General features: G+C 39.9%; 1 protein-coding gene across 1 annotated transcript; it reads left to right on the top strand.

Annotated features, from left to right (window-relative positions):
• Nucleotides 1–4,544: 4,544 nt before the first annotated feature.
• Nucleotides 4,545–11,015, top strand: LOC102377886 (keratin, type I cytoskeletal 12). The gene is made up of 8 exons (XM_006022577.2): nt 4,545–5,192; nt 5,805–5,887; nt 6,156–6,312; nt 7,869–8,030; nt 8,129–8,254; nt 8,647–8,864; nt 10,322–10,404; nt 10,765–11,015. Exons 1-8 carry the CDS (start codon nt 4,545–4,547, stop codon nt 10,860–10,862), a joined length of 1,575 nt encoding a protein of 524 aa, XP_006022639.1. The 3' UTR covers nt 10,863–11,015.
• The last annotated feature ends 7,776 nt before the right edge of the window (nt 11,016–18,791 follow it).

Genomic DNA, 18,791 nt, shown 5'->3' on the forward strand with positions numbered 1-18,791 from the left:
CCGGGCCAGGCGGCTGCGGCCAGCTGGTACCAGTCGCTCCCAAGGCTGCTGCAGCAGGGGCTGTGGTGAGTGGGGCCCCAGCCCCACGGCCGTTTCCCCTCCCCCCACAGACTTATCTGCTTGTGGGGGGGGAAGGGGGGGCCTATGCCAATCACATAAGAGTGAATTTACCTTGCATATAACGAATTATGGGTCTAAAAATGCTCATCGCAGAAGAGTGAATATGCATATACAGAACCCACATAAATTGAGGGAAACCTGTATGCCCAGCGTGACTGCTCTGTCTTCTGAGCTAGTCTATAAAAAGGATGCCCCAAATCCTCAACTGTGGCAAATGTCTTTAAAAAAATGTGATAACTGGACACTGTATTCTGCAAAGAGCTGACGCTTTTGGATGTATGTGGGGAACACCTCCTGAATCAAATCTTTCAGGGGAGAGGAAATTACAAAGGAATAGTTTGTGGACCCCAACTGACCTTAGATATGAAATAGGCATCAAGGGGTGTGTCTACATAAGACAATTCTCTGTGCAGAAGACTAATCTACTGAGCAGTAAAACATCACTATTTAACCATGTGCTAGGCTACTGCACAGTAAAATTGGCTAATGCACAGTTATCTCCTACTTGAAAACAGAGGTAGTAGATTAACTTCACATTAGCTACTGCATAATAGCACATGTGTAGATGCTGGCTGGGAGCAATTTGCTCTTGGTCAGCCCAGGCAGCAGGTGACCCACTAAACCATACATGGCAGGAATGGTGCCAGCTGCAGGGAAAGCTATCTCCCTGCCATGTGGGGATCGGGACTGTCCTGATCCCCACATGGCCAGATGAGCTGTTCTGGAAGCTGGGACTGTTGCATACCAGCCAGGTAGGGATTGGAACCCAATCCCCACATGGTAGGGAGAAGTGTCCCCACCTGGCAGGGACAGCTACATGGAGATTGGGAAGGTCCCAATCCCCACATGGCTAAGAGAAGTGCCCCTGCCTGGTGGGGATGATGCCTGACAGCCACATGGGGATTGGGAGGGTTCCGATCCCCACATGGCTGTCCCCACCAGGCGGGGACTCCTCTCCCACCTTGTGGGGGGAACAGGACTCTCCTGATCTCTGAGTGGCTGCCAGGCAGTGTCCCCATGGGTACACAGTTCCTGGCCACGTAGGGATTGGGTCCAATCCCCACATGGCTGGGATGCAGCAAACCAGCAGCCCCCTGCCTCTTGCCAGCCCCAGGCTGGTACCTGGGGGAGCCTGGAGCTTCCCCTGGCTACTGCAATAGGGTAGAGCAGAGGAGTGGGGCAGGTACATCCCTGGTCCCACCTGCTCCATTTGGGAACAAATATGCTCTTTTTTAAATGCACAGTAGCTTTACTATGCATTAATAGCTCTTGTAAATGCGCCCACCCTGCATAGCCCTGTCATGGCTGAAGTGCTTCTGGGGCAGAAGCAACATGTTATGCACCTGAGGAACTTTAAGTTTCTACACTTATGTAGTTTAGGAGTATAACTGCAGCTGTGCAGGGGTTTTCAAGATCACAACTTTGTACTTCTATGCCCAAAATCCATTTAACTACCACTTAAATCCATTGAAGGCACTTCAGTTACTTTTGGATTTGGCTCCAAATTTTATCTTGGTTATACCAATATGAATGGCAAGCAAAATCTACCATATTATCTTGCATACAACACTCAGCTTTCCGCCCCAAAATTGACCCCGCGCCCCTCAAATTGGAGTGCACCTATTAAGCAGGGAAGCTGATTTTCTGGTCAAAGGTAGAAGCAGCACCCTGCTTTCATTCCTGCTCCATAGTGCAGCAGCTCTGGTAGTACTATTCAGGCAGCTAAAGGAGTCAGTTGACTTAATAGATCATTGTTCTTCACACCAGAGTTTTTAACAATCCTCTCCTTTTAATGATCTTATTGTTTTACTAATCAAAGTAGCATTTCCTAAGGTAATTCTGCTGTCTGCTAGAGAGCTCCTGGTCTCTTCTTCCATTTTCAGTTTTTTAGCTCTTTCAAAATTAAAATTCCTTCCATTGAGACCAGTCTTCAGCAGCAGCTGGGGCTTTATTTAAGCAGGAAAGGGAAGGTGAGTCAGCTAGATAGGGTTCTGCCTCTGCTCTATTCAGCTATAACTCTGGGGAAAAAAGTTTTCTCTTCATTCTGCCTTTCAAAAACAAGATGGATAATGTATCCAGGGGACAGATATCTGCAAGAAAATATGGTATATATTTTTCTTGCTGCATACCATATTCCCTAAGAAAATAAAAATTAATGTAATTGTAATAAATAATATGTATATTAATCAAAATATGGTAGTAGTTTAGTAAGTAAACAAAGCCAGGTAAATATTTAAACATGGGCTCATTTTAAAATGTTCAAAGGCTCGGTAAGGTCCTCTGAAAAATGTGCTTGTAGAACATAACCCTGACTGATAAGCCAGACACTTTTCCCTTGCAAATTTCTCTGCCTCGTGGACTGTGGATTACCTCTCTTTGATGCATTGTTTATAATGTACTCAGCAGCACAATATCTGAGTAATAAAATCTATAAAAGTAGATCCCAAAAAGGAGGTCTTTTTTGAAACAGGGAGAAATATGACTTTAATATTTTAAATTTACTGAAAAAACTTTTTTCTTTTTTAAGCTCCATGAATATTTACATAAAAGGAAAGTCTTTCTGCAAGCATCATTTTTTTCCAGCAGTAAATGCATTCAACCTTTCCCATAGAGTACTAGTCTAATAAACCAGCCACACCTATGCTTGCAGTGCAAAGGATAGGTTTTCCTCTTGAGAAAACAAACACAAAAATGTCTTCGTTTTGAATACTCACCTAATCTGTTGTGTACTGTACATACACAGCTGTCAAAGAAAATACTTTTTAGTTTTCACAAACATGAATCAGTGACACCACATGACTGATTGAATTCTATATAAAAAAAATTTTAAGTGAGCCTTTTTCCTTTGGTCTCTGAAATCGATATTATTCATAACAAATTCCTGTCAAAAGCACGCCCAATGCTTCAGGATATGGATAAATTAAAAGCAAAAATTGAGATAATATATCTAACAACACAATTAAGCCAATGCAGACAAAAAGAAGTCTGTTTACTGAAATAAGATTAAAAAGAAAGCACATTGTTATCAAAGCTTTCCAGGTTTAAACCTGTAACTAAGGCATGTGTTTGAACTTTACATAAAAGGGTTTGATCAAACTGGTTTTCAGAAGCACCCATACAACAGAATATAGGCAGAATTTAGGTACCTAAGTTTCAAAGAGTGATCCACTTTGGCTGTACTTCACTAAATTCTGCAAACGCTGATCGCCATTTGGTGCTGCAGAGTTCCCCGGGAGCGTGCACTGGGGCTTCTGGTCATGCTCAGAAGTGATATAATTCTATCACCTTGGTGCCTACTTCCCACTTAAACTGTTGTGATCCAATTGGACTCTGGGAAGTCTCAGCAGGGACCAAGTCTGTTAGGTGTACTTGGAGCACACTTCACTTGCACTGGCAACACTGAATTCAGTTTAAAAAATGGTGATGGGCTCACCTTTCTTTTGCCCAATAGCTTTGTGTTTTGAGCACTTACTCAGAAAGCAAGAGAACTGAGTGGTAAGCCTTCCTCATTCTCAGGAGGCTTTAACGCATATCTCCCACTTCCCAGGAAATGCATTCATCACCAGGCTAAATAAGCTAGGCAAGTGTGCTTTCCACTTCTTCTGTTGATGCTGGCTACTTAGTATCTTAGCATCTCCAACTCTTTCTCCTGCTTTTCCTTCACCTCATGAGATAACTCTAACTACTAGAGTTTCAGGGCAGGAGACATAAACATATGCTGAATCATCCTAGAGTTTAATATGCCCAGGTGTTCTTCATATCGTCAAGATAAATCTAGGAAACAATTATTTCTGTCATAAGTTTTTGGTGATCATTTCTGCTTATTTCTCAAAAGACTTAATCGAAGTCCAGAGCTTACAGAGGTTCAATAGTATATGCCAGGAAATAATACAATATTGAAGAAAAATAATATATTCATATTTCCTGCACCTAAAATTCACAGAGAAATATGGTATCAAAGGGATTGTTTTACCTTTTCTCTCAGGCATAATCTTACAAGCATAGCCACAAACCTTAAAGGAGATAAATATGAAATGAGAAAACAATGATTCAGGAAAGATTAAGATGCAAAAAGAAACTTCTCTGCTCAGCTGCACATGATAAAACATTATAATGATAGATTAGCTGTACTCCACCCATCTCCCCTATTAGCAGAACAAATAGCTGGAGGGCATCATATTTCCACACCATGAGCAATTTGGATTTGCACATATCATTTAATTTGGTCAGGAATTATTAAGTTGGCATTAAAATAAAAGAGAAAAAGAAGAAGGAAAAAAGTGAAAAAGATTCTGCTTGAGGAGGTGTGGACTATACTGCTGACCCACCCACTTAATTCTGTATATAGAGTCTCAGCCTGCTATCTGGTCTGCCATACTCTGCTTCATCTACGTGCTACGCTAGATCACAGCAACTTGAACACCATGGCACTCTCTGTGCGTACAGGGGGAGGATCCCGGCAATTTTCTTCTCGGAGTGCACTGGGTGGGGGATCCATTAGACTGTTCAATTCCAGTGGTGGAGGAAGCTTTGGTAGTAGTGGATTTGGTTTTGGTGGAGGATCTAGTGGAGGCTTTGGTGTTGCTTCCTTGCTTGGATCGAGTTCTGGCTTTAGCGGCGGCTTTGGTAGTGGCTCTGGTGGTGGCTTGGGCAGTGGCTTTGGTGGAGGCTTTGGTGGTGGATCAGGTTCTGGGTTTGGAGGTGGTGTAGGCAATAGCTTTGGTGGAGGTTTTGGTGGTGGCTCAGGTGCTGGGTTTGGAGGTGGCCTAGGCAATGCCTTTGGTGGAGGTTTTGGTGGTGGCTCAGGTGCTGGGTTTGGAAGTGGTTTTGGTGCTGGTGGCGGTAGCGGGGATGGCGGCCTTCTTTCTGGCACAAAAAAGGAAACCATGCAAAACCTGAATGACCGTCTGGCTGCCTACTTGGACAAAGTACGTTCTCTGGAAGAAGCCAACACTGAGCTGGAGCACAAAATCAGAGAGTGGTATGAGAAAAATGGCCCTGGTGCTGGCAGCCTTGGAGCAGGGAATGATTACAGTAAATACTATCCAATAATTGAAGATCTTAGAAACAAGGTAAAAAAATTCTCATATAACAGTTGCAACTTTTTACAATCTAAATTCATGTAATACTGTCCTGGATGAAAACTACATGAATTCTTTTGAGAAGCTGAAATCAAATTTGTCCAAAGTACTGCTGTTTGTAATAATCTTCTATACTATAGTATTTTTATTAAGAGTATTTTTGTAGTAGGGAGGGTATACAAAATATTTTCACAGCAATTGTGTAGTTGTATCCCTTTTAATGATGTGAATATACTTGACCTCATTTGAATTGAGAATGAGTGACAACTTTAACTAAGATTATTATGCTTCTTGATAATTTAGGCTTTTTTCAGAATACTATAGTTTTTGCTTCTTGCACCTTAAATTTAATTTCTGTAATAAAGGGTTATTTGATAAACTTTTGGGGGCCCATGGGAAGGGAGAGATTCTGGTAGTGTAAATTCATGTTACTCTATTAACTACAATGAATCAGTGCTGATGTATACCGGTCCTAAATATTTTGGTAATATGTAGTACAAGAGTCTACTGAATGTCCTCCCCATTATTTTATAACTAATTTATTTGAGCGTTAGGCCCATCAGGTTATTAAATATTTTTTTGTGCATTCTGCTTGTCTTCTAGATAATTAATGCAACCATTGACAATGCCAGAATCGTCTTGCAGATTGATAATGCCAGACTGGCTGCTGATGACTTCAGACTGAAGTAAGAAAAAATGTCATTGATGTTTTATATACACTGCTCAAATATATTTAAATTTATTCATTCTTAGGCAAATTTATTTTGCAATATTTAATGACATATTATTGACAAATATATTAATTATAGATGTGATATATTTATGTTCATTTAAAAAACTGAAATGGTAACAAAGGGTATAATATTTATTTGTAAATGGCTAGATTATTTGTATTCATATGACTTTTGATCCCAGTGAAAGTACAAAAAGCCTACTTAATGTTTCTTTTTTAAGATATGAGAATGAAGTGGCCCTTCGCCAAAGTGTGGAGGCTGACATCAATGGCCTGCGCAGAGTGCTTGATGAGCTGACCTTGACCAGAGCTGATCTGGAGATGCAGATTGAAAGTTTGAATGAAGAACTGGCTTATCTCAAAAAGAACCATGAAGAGGTAGACAGATTCTTGCTTCATGGTTTTAGTTTTCTCAGATACTGATTTGTATCTCAATTCAAAATTTACTGGAAAGGAAATGGAGGACACATCTCAGTATTTTATTTTTTTATGCCCTAGAGTAGTTCTGTGTGGTGTTGGTTTGAAGTTCGCTAAGGAAATCAGGAGGAGACACAAGCAGAAAGAAAGAAATTGTGGACTCTTCCTGGTGCCAGTATTACTGATTTTTCTCAATTTCAATACTAGAAATTTGAAAAGGAGTTTCTCTGTGAATATAAGGTTACATAGGGCACCTCTATCAAGGTATAATAGGTATGCTCAGATGGGTATGGACTAAATATGGCTCAATTTTTGCACCAGTGAGTTATGCTTTGTTTAGATCTAGTTTATAGAGTTGAACTCTTAACTTTCAGTCTTTGGGTAGTCAGCAACAAAATCATTTCCCAGAATCTCTTCAGTTCTTGTGTTTATTTTGGAAAGGCATAGGGAAACATGAAGCTGTCATCGGCATGTCTGTTTGTGCACAATGTTTTTAACTCCTGCCATCCTTTCAGCACAATGACTCTTAGTCTTCTGTCCATGTATTCCATGATGAATAAGTGAAAGGTGGTTAAAGCTCTCTAAGTATTCTTTTAAAAATATTTGTAATCACAACAATCTATATTTTTGTTTTCACAAATTTCTTTGTATTTGGTACACTTTTGGTGTATCTATTAAGAATCTATTTCAACTATCTGTTATATCAAAAATAACTTATCTAATAAGTATATATGTATATATGTTTATATACAGACAGTTTAAGTATATTCTTAATAGATATACCAAAAGTGTATAAAATATAAACACATTTATGAAAACAAACATATTTTCCCAGCTTGGGCAAATGATTTTCTTAAGATGAAAATTGATGAAGAAATTAACAAGAAAATCTGTGTGGTAAATGGAACAGAATATTGCAACTTACTGGTACCTTGTTCTTCAGTCATTTTTCTTACTAATATCATAGGTTATACAGTAGAAAAGAAGACTTCAATATAATATAGATTTGTCAAAAAAATATTAAAAAATGAAATTACAAGACTATTGGGTTGAAATTCTAAGGCAACTGTGGGTGCTTCTACACATTCATGAATGCACTGTAATTACAGTACATTAAGTTTAGGATCTGTAAAAACAGGTAGTAGGTTAAGGCGCCATAATCAGCACTATTGCACTTTAGTGCAGATGAACACTTTAAAAATTATTTTAATGCGTATTACATAATCTATTGTGCATTAGCACGGTTTTTGCCAGCCACACTAATGCACGGTATAATTAGGCTTCTGTGCATTCAGTGTCTTGTGTAGACTTGCCTTGTGATACCATGAAGGGAAATTCATATTTAAATGTGCTAAATGGTAAATTTAATTGTAAAGACTAGAGTAGACTAGATTAGACTAGCAAATCTTCCTGTGGAATTAGTGGGATCTTGAGTCACCCACTTTGTATATAACTTAAGGCTGATTATTGTGTTCCTTATTATACTAAAATATCTGTATTGCCTTTTATCCTTTTAGGAGCTTCAAGGTTTCCAAGGTAATGCTACTGGCCAAGTCAGTGTTGAAATGGATGCAGCTCCAGGAATTGATTTGACCAAGCTTTTGAATGACATGCGAGGACAATATGAAGCTATTGCTGAACAAAATCGTAAAGATGCTGAAGCATGGTTCAATGAAAAAGTAAATATCAGCAATAACAAATTCAGCCCTCAAAAGTTAAAAATAGAACAAAAATTTGTAACAACTGCATTATATGTTATTCCTTTTTCACATTTCAGAGTGGAGAACTCAAAAAGGAAATCTCCACCAACACTGAACAGCTTCAATCAGGAAGAAGTGAAATCACAGATCTAAAGCGCACTCTTCAGAGCCTGGAAATTGAACTACAATCTCAACTTGCCATGGTATGTTGCAATTTCCAGTTGCAAAAGTTGTGTTAACCCCTTATTATTATAAACTTTTCAATGTCTGCATTTAATTCTATTGTTAAATTCAGAATTCCTTTTAGTCCGTAGTACCTAATACTACCTAGAATCAGCAGATTGTAAATGATGGATAGTAGAACAAATGCATTGTTATGATTGGGTATGGTAGGAAAGGAGAATGGAAGTAGCAGAAGCAGGTTTTTCAAGTAAACATTTGAGTCTAAGAAGAAAATAAATTAAATGAAGATAGGTAATGAGACCAAATAAAACTTTTCCCCAATATGTTAGTCTACATTTCTTCATAATTTTTTAAGGAATCACTTTCTTCTCCCTAAAGTTTTCATTTAATCAATTATATGTCTTGTATGCAGAAAAAATCTCTTGAAGACACCTTGGCAGAAACAGAAGCAGGTTACTGTACTCAGCTTTCACAAATGCAGCTTCAGATTGGGAATCTGGAAAACCAGCTCTTCCAGGTCAGGGCTGACATGGAACGCCAAAATGCAGAATATCAGCAACTTCTAGACATCAAGACTCGGCTGGAAATGGAGATTGAGACCTACCGTCGTCTGCTAGATGGAGAATTTGGGTAAGTAAAGAATTGAAATTGACAACTGCCTTTTCACTCCAGTCCATGATAATACGCTTTCTGGGAAGTGGGAGCAGTGCAAGCAGATGGTCTACAAACCAATACAGAGAAAGACCTATAGCACACAAACAGTTCAACAATACATTTTTTCATCATAAAAGATACTGAAATAATTTTAGTCATGATAGGTAGCAATTCTTTAAATATAAAATCCATTTAAGAAGAATGAATAAATTTATCTTATATTTAAATGAATCAATGAATGTGGCAGCTTAAGTATATACACTAGCAAAAGGAAGCATGATTTAACAAGCTACACAATTTCAGAACTGAAAGAAATAAGAGTATTTTTACAAATACTATTTGTGATTATTTTCAGTGTTTCTATTTTGCTTTGGGCTGTTTCATGACATTTTTATTTTCATGTTTTATCAGTGAATTTATCGATCCAATGCCTCACTAAGAATTTACTGCAATAGACATAACAAGGGTGTCAAACTCACCTGCACCCCTGGGATGGATCCATACTGAGAAAAACCTTGCAGGCTGGATCCAGACCCAGCAGTGGCAGGAACAAGAGATTACAGCAGCTGTTGCTCACCCTTTCCCCGGTTACCACCACAGGTCCCCAGTGGGGCTCTGCAGCTGGGAATCTGGTGGCTGACTCCACCCCAACTCACCCCACCCCTAAATTCCTGGCCTTTCTAGGATCCCCATAACCTGGGTGAAATGGCTTTTTAGGGCAGATGTGGCCCATGGGCTGTATCTCTAACACCCCTAACAGTATGTTTTCTGAAAAAGATTGAACTTCATAGTGAATGCTTTCACTGGTCTGACAAGGCAGGGTTTCAACTATACTGACCAATCCTAGTAGTATAATATCATAATTTTTTTGGATTAAGTTTTGACCTATGTTGCTTGGGGTATCAGCTTAAAGTAAAGAAAAAGAAATCAAATGGAAATGATATTGCTCCTGTGTCTCATGATCCTGATAAATATTATGCAATAATATATATGAAGGCTGCTCAGCCCCCTCAGCCAGATCCAGCCAACAAAGCCATATCAACCAGCTTGCAAGGGTTCCCCATGGATCTGAAAATTTGTTTGTGAGGGATCAGGAGCAGCTCATTGTCATTCCCTTGCTGCTATATTTCTGGACATATTAGTGCAGGCTGATGAGTGCTGCTGATGAGTGCTTGCCATATTCTGTGGGGAGCCCTGCAGGCCAGATAGCATGACTCTACATGTTAAATTGGTCATTCAGGGTAAATCAGGGTGGTATGAAGCCAGTAGTAGTGGCTCAGGGCCCCAATCAGAGTGGTGCACAGGACCAACTGGGGTACCATCCTGGCACACAAGGTTTAATCCAGCCCATGGACCAGCCCCATGCCATTCATCCAGCCCGTGGGTCCAAAAAGGTTTAGCAATATTGATATGCACCTATGATTTTCTTGCAGAACTGGGGGACAAGGACTTTCATTTGAAAGCTCATCTTTGACAGGCTCCAAATCACAAACTCAATCACTAGATTCTTCTCAAGGTAGGTAGATTTTCCTGGGCTAAATTTCTTTTTACAAGCAATGTATTAACCCTGACCATTAAACTTCAAGTGAAAATTAAATTAGTTGTGCACATATTACAACTGACTAATGTGTACTGTAGTTACAGAATGAGCATTAATATCTGCATAAGGGTGAAACACCCAAATAAAGTTATTTAAAAATCTTTTATAGTAAAATTAATAAATGTCATTCAGTTTTATTATACTGAAAAGTTAATCAAAGAAGAAACTATATATTTTCCTAAAGAAAAGTTAAGGAAAGAGTCACTTCTCTGTGTATATACGTTTGCTTTTTAATTTTAAGCCTTTGATAAACTAAACTTTTAAAACAATGTTTAGATCCAACAAAAACTAGAAAGATCAAGACAATTGTTGAAGAAGTGGTGGATGGTAAAGTTGTCTCATCCCAGGTTAAGGAATTTGAAGAGAAGATGTAAGCAACAGCCTGGTACTGCAAAGGATCTATTCATTCAGTTTCTTCTTTAAGAAGCATTAATGAAAAGATACAACTTGGAATCTCTGTTCTTTTGGTTGAGGTGATAAGTACATTGAATCTTCTTTTCTTTTCATTTTACTAAGATTCTGTTCCACAAAGCAAAAAGTACATTTTTGGATTCTGTGCAGTTTGGTAACCCAATAAACATGGTGTTTCAACTTATATATACTGGTCTTTATTTCTTTCCCAGTGTATTCACAATTTCATCTGTTGTCACTGCTTTGATTAATACCTGAAAAATGCCATGCATTTTAAGTACTGGGTTCATTATGCAATAAGTTTTTTATTTCTACTTTTGTTAAGTAATAGATAGGATTACTTTACTATTGTACAGACCCCTTACTTAGTTTTCTTGGGTATTAAAAAATTAAGAAACCAGCTTTTATAATAGGAGCACTAGGCCTGTGCGAAGCGTATAGTATTCACCTCGGATTCGGCCAATTCAGGGACAGTGATTTGATTTGGTGATTCAAATCACTATCCTGATTCGATTCAGCCAAATCTGATTCAGAGATTCAGCTGCAGCTCCCAGCTAAAGTGTGGTTAGCTTTGCTGATGATTTTGTCAGACTGACAACTCATGTTCATCTTGGAGTCCACTATGACTCCAAGGTCCCTTTCCACTTCTGTGCTGCTAAGAGGGTCGTTTCCTAGCCAGTATGCTGTGTGCTGGATATTTTTGTGCCCTAGGTGCAGCACTCTGCACTTGTCCTTGTTTTACTGGATCTTATTATGTTCTGCCCACTTTTCCAACCTGTCCAGGTCTGCCTGCAATCATTCCCTAACCTCTGGGGTGTTCACTTCACCCCACAATTTAGTATTATCTGCAAACTTGGACAGAGTACACTTCACACACACATCCAAGTCACTGATGAAGACATTGAGGAGTACAGGTCCAAGGGTTTGTGACACCACAAACCACACGCCCCTGCTCATCTGGATGTAGCCTACTTGTCTATTCTGATAATTACATCTTGTTTCTCTGGCTTGTTATAGACTATGGGAAATACACTGCACCACTGAGTACTACTTTGATCCCAAACTTAAACAGTGTTTGTATGTGCTATGCTTGTTTTACAAATGCTTTCATTTCTTTCTTAAATGAGGAATAGAATTGAACACACACATACATTCTATGTGATGAAATGCTAAACCAAAGAAATGTATGTGATTAGTAACTACAATTCTGAAAGGGTGCTCATTAGGGCTGTGCAAAGCTTTGGGTGGTGATTCAATTCAGAGGAGATTTGGCCCGATTCAGTGGCCAAACCTCCGAATCCGAATCAAATCAGGGGATCAATTTAAAGGTCCGAATCAAATCAAAGCTCTCCAAATCTTTGGCAAAGATTCAGAGAGCTTTATCAGCAGATGCATGACAAATAGAACCAAGGACGTGATACTTCCCCTCTATGCGGCACTGGTCAGACCGCAGTTGGAGTACTGTGTCCAGTTTTGGGCGCCGTACTTTAAGGAGGATGTGGATAACCTCAAGAGGGTCCAGAGGAGGGCCACTCATATGGTTAAGGGTTTACAGGCCAAGCCGTATAAGGAGAGGCTAAGGGACATGGACCTCTTCAGCCTCCGCAAGAGAAGGCTGAGAGGTGATATTGTGGCCACCTACAAATTTATTAGCGGGGTGCAGCAAGGGATCGGAGATGTTCTGTTCACCAGGGCGCCTCTTGGGGTAACAAGGAACAATGGTCACAAACTGACAGAAAGCAGATTTAACCTAGACATCAGGAAAAAACTTCTTCACGGTAAGGGTGGCCAAAATTTGGAATGGGCTTCCAAGGGCAGAGGTGCTTTCCCCTACCTTGGGGGTCTTTAAGAGAAGGCTGGATAGGCATCTGGCCGGGGTCATCTGAAAGATTTTTCTCCTCCACAGAAAAGGTTCTGGTCTTCCAGAGGATACGAGATATTGCCAGGCAGAATGATTTTGCAGTGGCTAGGGCTACTCGTATTGCCCCTTTATATAGTCTTTGGAAATTAGATTGTGGGGGGGGAGAAAGGTACTTACAGTTGGATCTCAATAAGAAATGACAATACCCTTTGACTAGACTCAGGACTGTACAGATGCCCACAGCTGTTCTGGCTGAATGTAGATTTTCCATTCCGAGGGCTAAAAGATGTTGCCCAGTCTGTCTAGGAGTTTTGGAAGATACTATCCACTATGTTTTAGAATGTTCTTTATATAATGATATAAGGAGAACCTATCTATTACTGTTCTTGTAGAAATTGATACATTTTTCAAACAGAGAGAAATTAATCTGGCTTTTTACAGCAAACAGATCCAAATTTAGTAAGTCATCTTACAATTTTTGCTTATAAGGCTGAGGCAATTAGAGTTAAATATCCGTTATTACTGATATGAGTGGTACATTTTAACATTAAATTTGATTATATTGTCTCAATTGTGGATCTATATATAACAATATTATAGATCCATGTCTCGATTTACTATTACATTTATATTAATAATGTTTTTATGTTGGTGGGCTTTATTTTTAGTATAATATTTGTAGTTCAGTTACTTTGTTTGAACTTATTTATATTATGGTCATATGTGTGTTATGCCGTTTTTGGGAGCATGGCATTTAGCCAGAATCCTTAATAGTAAATTGAAAGAAAGCTTTATAGTCAAGACAGTTAATTCAACAACATAATGCTTCACACATGAAGAACCAATCTTAGGGCCTTGTTACACCTTACACTGAGCCACACAAAAGCTGATTGGTGTTAGTGCTAGTTTGAGTTTGGAGCATTCACACTTCAGGCCAGCAGGGGTCTAGAGGACTGAAAAGTAAGAATCCACTGCCCTCCCATTCTGAGCTTCCCCCTGCCCCCTCCCCCCCTAATTGTGGCTGCCCATGCAGTCTATCCTGGGGGAGCAGATGAGGAAGAGCTAACCTACCTACTTAACAAAAGCCCACTACAGGGCTGCTGCTCTTCTCTGAGCTGGTCCCATCACAGAGCAGTGGCAGCACTGGGGGCTGGGCAGGCAGGTTAACCCTTCCCTGCCTGCTCCCCAAGGAGAGATAGCACAGGAAGCCATAAGGAAGTGCAGCAGGATGGGGTAGAGGGTAAGTTAGTGGAGATCTGAGGTGCTTGTGCAGGACACAGTGGGCCCAATCCAGGCCAGTGGGGAAGGTGAAGCAGGTAGAGTGTTTATACTAAGGTGTAGCCTAGAGTGGCTGCACCTTAGCTTAACACGAGATGGATAGCATGAATCAGAGAAAATGCTGCCCTGGAGTAGTATAACTTTAAGCCACCTCAAGAGTGCTTAAACCAGTTTCAGGTGTTAATGTGTGGACAATCCAGAGGTAAAGAACTCTAGGCGCTGCCCAAAATTACCATGCAACAAGGCCCCTCAGATCATAAATGAAGTTGTACTTTTTATTTTGTGATCTGTCTATTTCTGTAAAGAATTTGAAATGTTTATAATAAAATTATATAAATAAAAAATATTTTTGCTTTTTATAATAATTATTCATATTGGTCACCTACTCTAAAGTCCTAGAGCAGGGGTGTTATACAAATAGCATAAATGCCAGCTAGATGTTAGGAAATAGACTTTTGCCTATTGCTTTTAATTTAATATATTTTCTTGAGTTTTGCATTGCCTTAAGAAACTCTATTTTTTATTGCTCTGTATCTTGACATAAGCGCTTGACCTTTTTTTTTTTGTATGCTGTATGGGTGAGAGTGTGTTTGTGGAAAAGCAAAACATCAGCTGGCGACTGGCTGAAGAATGCAGACAGATAAAAGACCAAATAAAAAGAATCCACCCCAGAACAGCGAGAAGGCAACGGCAATTGACCTTCAAAAAAGAAGACAGTGATAACCCAGGAAAGCCCAGAGGCCTAGGTGAATTGACAAGGCTATAAAAGATGGGGCAAGACATATTGATTTTGGGTCTCGTTCTGCATGTCATCCTGGAGCATCACTTCATCTGACAAGATGGACCGACAGGAGCCCAACTTCCACTTGTGATCAACTTGGCTGGCCACTAATAAGACTGATAAGACTGGTAAGGTATACTAGTGCAGAATAGAAATCGGAGTATGAATGTGGTGGGGAGAGGGTGTGTGTGTATTAAGAGCTTAATTAATAAACGTGGCATCTTGCCTTATCCTCCCTCATAAGGTCTCACTCGTGATTTGAGCAATTGGCAATTTGTGTAACAGGGGTGTCAAACACACAGACCACAGGCTGGATCTGTGGCAAGCCACTGGAAGTTGCGGGGTGTGGCTTGGTGGCAGCGTGGGGAAAGTGACCTGCTGGAGAATTCAGGGCTCTTGGGCCCTAGTGGACATGAAAACAAGTGGCAGGAGGGTGACTGAGGATTGACACAGCCCTTCTGACTGTGTTGCCTGTTACTATTGCCACACCCTTACTTCCCTACTGCTGGCATTGCATGCCCCAAGTCAGAGCCAGAGCTGTTACTGCCACGCCCCCCCTGCCATCTCCTCATGCCCCTGACTAGATCTGGCCTATAAGGAGCACACAGTCCAGATCCGTCCAGGGCACATGGTAAGTTTAAAACTCCTGCCCTAGAGTACAGGTCACATTCCATTATGGGATTTCCATTGCAGAAGTAGGGCATAATAAACGGCACTGAATGTTAATGAACAGCCTGACTGGCACATCAGAAAACTGAGCAGCTATCAAGAATGTGCTTTATCAGTAAACACCCTCCCAGAGAAAGCAAAGAATCCATATAAAAATGTGATAGCATTGCAGGGAATGTTCCCTACAAGCAGTGCATTGTCATAGTGTGGTGTGCTAAAAGCAATACAAAGTGACATATGTGGCTTGTCCAGTAGTTGGGTATGAAATGAAGAGAGCCACAACATATGGAATGGCATTCCCTATTTCCCAACATTGGAGTTCCCTGTTAGCTGCATCCACTTAATGCCTAAAATCAGGAAATGAAAATAGCTCACAAAGGGCAGAAGCAGACAAACTTTCACTGCCACCAGAGAGAAAGATGCTTAAAATGATCATTCTTTTTGCTGCACCAGGAATGTCCATGATCACATGCTTGCTGATCATGCACATAAATGTTGAGAGAATGCACACACACGCACATTCTGCCAAGTGTTATTTGTTTGGGAGAAAATTTCCCTTACAACTATGGTAAGAAAAATGAAGTTATGCCTTCACTATTTCAAAGTATACTCTGATAGCCAACTACCAAGTAGACATTAGGGATGCTGGGGTGCCATCTACTGGAGACTAATAAAATAAATGTTTAGACTACTTTATTATGCTTGCTTTTTGGTCATTTATAGATGTGCTCCGGGAGTGTCTGGGGCCATGGGGGGTCACTTTAATTAGAGTGCCTCTGAGTGCCGCTCTAATTAAAGCACACAGAGTATAAAATGTATCAGCATCCCCAGGCTGAAAAATGGCAGCGGAGATGTTTTAACTAAAGCTCATCAAATGAACTTTAGTTAAAGCACTCCCACTGCGATTTTTCAGCCCGGGGATGCTGATACCCATGATGCTGGAGTCTGCAGGAGCACAGTAATTACCACGCCCTAGCAGACTTGATTGATTAAGTCAGCTCCGATGTGTTGTAATTACAGTGCATTGGAGCAGCCTCACTGCACGTGTATAGGCACTTTTAGAGTCATTACTTAAAGTATGCAGGAACATCTCACCTGGAATTAAATTAAGAACCAAATTGTGAATCCCTTACTCATCTTGAGTAGAAACTTACTTCCCAAACAGTCCTATTGATTTCAGTGCAGATGTTTGAAAAGCAAACAGCTGTTCAGAGTAAAAAACAACTCTGAAATCTGGGCAATCTATTAAGCATGCTAGCATGAAGAAGTCATCAATGTCTCTAGTGGCATATACAATTGCCTATCCTCACTGACCTATTATCCTTGCTACCTTTGTTCTTCATAAAGTAATTATAGCTGTTAGTGTTCCTTTATAGCAGGGGTATCAAACCCACCCTGCCCTCTCAGGCCAGATCTGAACCACAGGGTTCCTCATAGGCTGGATACAAATGCAGCAATGAGATGAGGTGGCAGCAGCAGCAGGACAAGTGACAGCAGCAGCCATGGGGCTTAGCTCAGCTCTGGCCTGCAACCCACCACTAACACACATCCACAACTTAGCAGGCTTTGTGGCCTCAGCAGGGGCTGGCATGCCTGCAGTTTTGACCCCACTGTGGCTTAACACATACACGTGACACAAGTTTTGCTTTCAAACCTTTGGGGTGCAGTTTCCCTGTACCCCCTGCACCTATCTCCTTGGAATTTGGCAGGCTTGATGCCATCAGAAGGGGCTAACATTCCTGGCAGTTTCATCCAAATCAAACCAGAAATGACAAAGTTATAGGAAGTTTTGTCCTTCCCCATTATATGCTATGGGTGAAACATCAAAATAGCATCGAAACGGCAAAATGTTTTGCCTTGCCTCATTTTGTTTCGAGGCTGTTTCGACTATATCTGTTCCATTTTGATTTTGCTGTTTCAACCTCAAAACAGGTTGAAATAGTGTTAAAACCAAACTGGCGGCAAAATTTCACACAGCCCTAGTGCTCAGAGCCCTCTCCAAACAAATTATTCCAGTTCTCATCAGCTAGCAACACTCTCTAAGGCCAAATTTTCAAAGGCCATATTTAGGTGCCTAAATATGCAAATAATCACCCAGTGGAGTGAGATAAGCACCCAGTGAAGTTTTCAAAAGTCCCTAAGTAGGTTTGTAATCTCAGTCCTATTATTACCCAGCATTTAGGTATTTAACCTGGTTAAGCCTTTTAGACAATCTCATTAAGCAATTATCTTCTCTAGGCATTTAATACCTTTAAAAATCTGCTCCTAGAAGACTGGCAATTATCTGAACACAGCCAGTGCATAATGCAATGTGGCCACTGCACATCTCAGTCTTAACTTCTACCCTTGCCCTACTATTTCATAAACTTTTGAGTCAGTAGTAAAGAGACATGTTACAATGACTGATAATCCATAACTGGCTACTCATTGTTCTAAAGCCATTTAAAAGATAGGTTTAAGAGTGTCACACCTTTACTTCTGTGAACTTGTACTAGGCAAGCATGTGGATGTGTCAGCTAAACATTCAGTGGAATGTAGACAGCAAAGTTAAAGACATTAATTTCACAATACGTATAGCAAGAATGGCTAACACACATGAGAGATTTGTTAATAAAGTTTGTTTTTATTGGCTAAAAACCTTAGTTATGTTTTATGGTTTGGCAATGAGAAGTGCCACAACATAAAGAACATAATTTTAACTCAATAGAAGACTTAGCAAGACAGGACTCCTTCCAGGCTAAAACAGAATAAACAGTTAAAATAACACCATGTTTTCTGGTAGGAATCATTAAACAAACATACAGCAACTTCAAAGTTATATAGGAGCTCATCATTTATTTAACTAGTGCGAATGTGAAGTGTTATCATTCAACACGCTGGGACAATGACGAGATGAATAAATTTTTAATGATTTTTCAAACAAGAAACTGAATTGCAATGAAATAAATGCAGACCCTAAGACAGCTGAGGTTCAATTACTTTTAGTTTTGCATTAATTTATAAATGTCCATATCAATATGTGCCAATACTCTATATTTTATTAGTATGCCAAACGTTCCAGGAAAGATACAAAACCCCTAATATAATAATTGACAATATAGGATCTGCTGATATTCTGAGGAGTAAAAGTTACATCTCTTGACCTTTTAATTTTGTCTAGTGTAAGTGCAGCTACCATTGTTACTTACATAAATATTTTATCTGCTTTTCAATTTTACTAACCTATTGAATCCCATGGCTGTGAGTTATACAGGTTAACTATATTTTCTGTAAAGAAGTAATATCTTTAATGGATTTAAGCAG

The sequence above is a fragment of the Alligator sinensis genome, unplaced genomic scaffold, assembly GCF_000455745.1.
Source record: "Alligator sinensis unplaced genomic scaffold, ASM45574v1 scaffold886_1, whole genome shotgun sequence".
NCBI classification, from domain to species: Eukaryota; Metazoa; Chordata; order Crocodylia; family Alligatoridae; genus Alligator; species Alligator sinensis.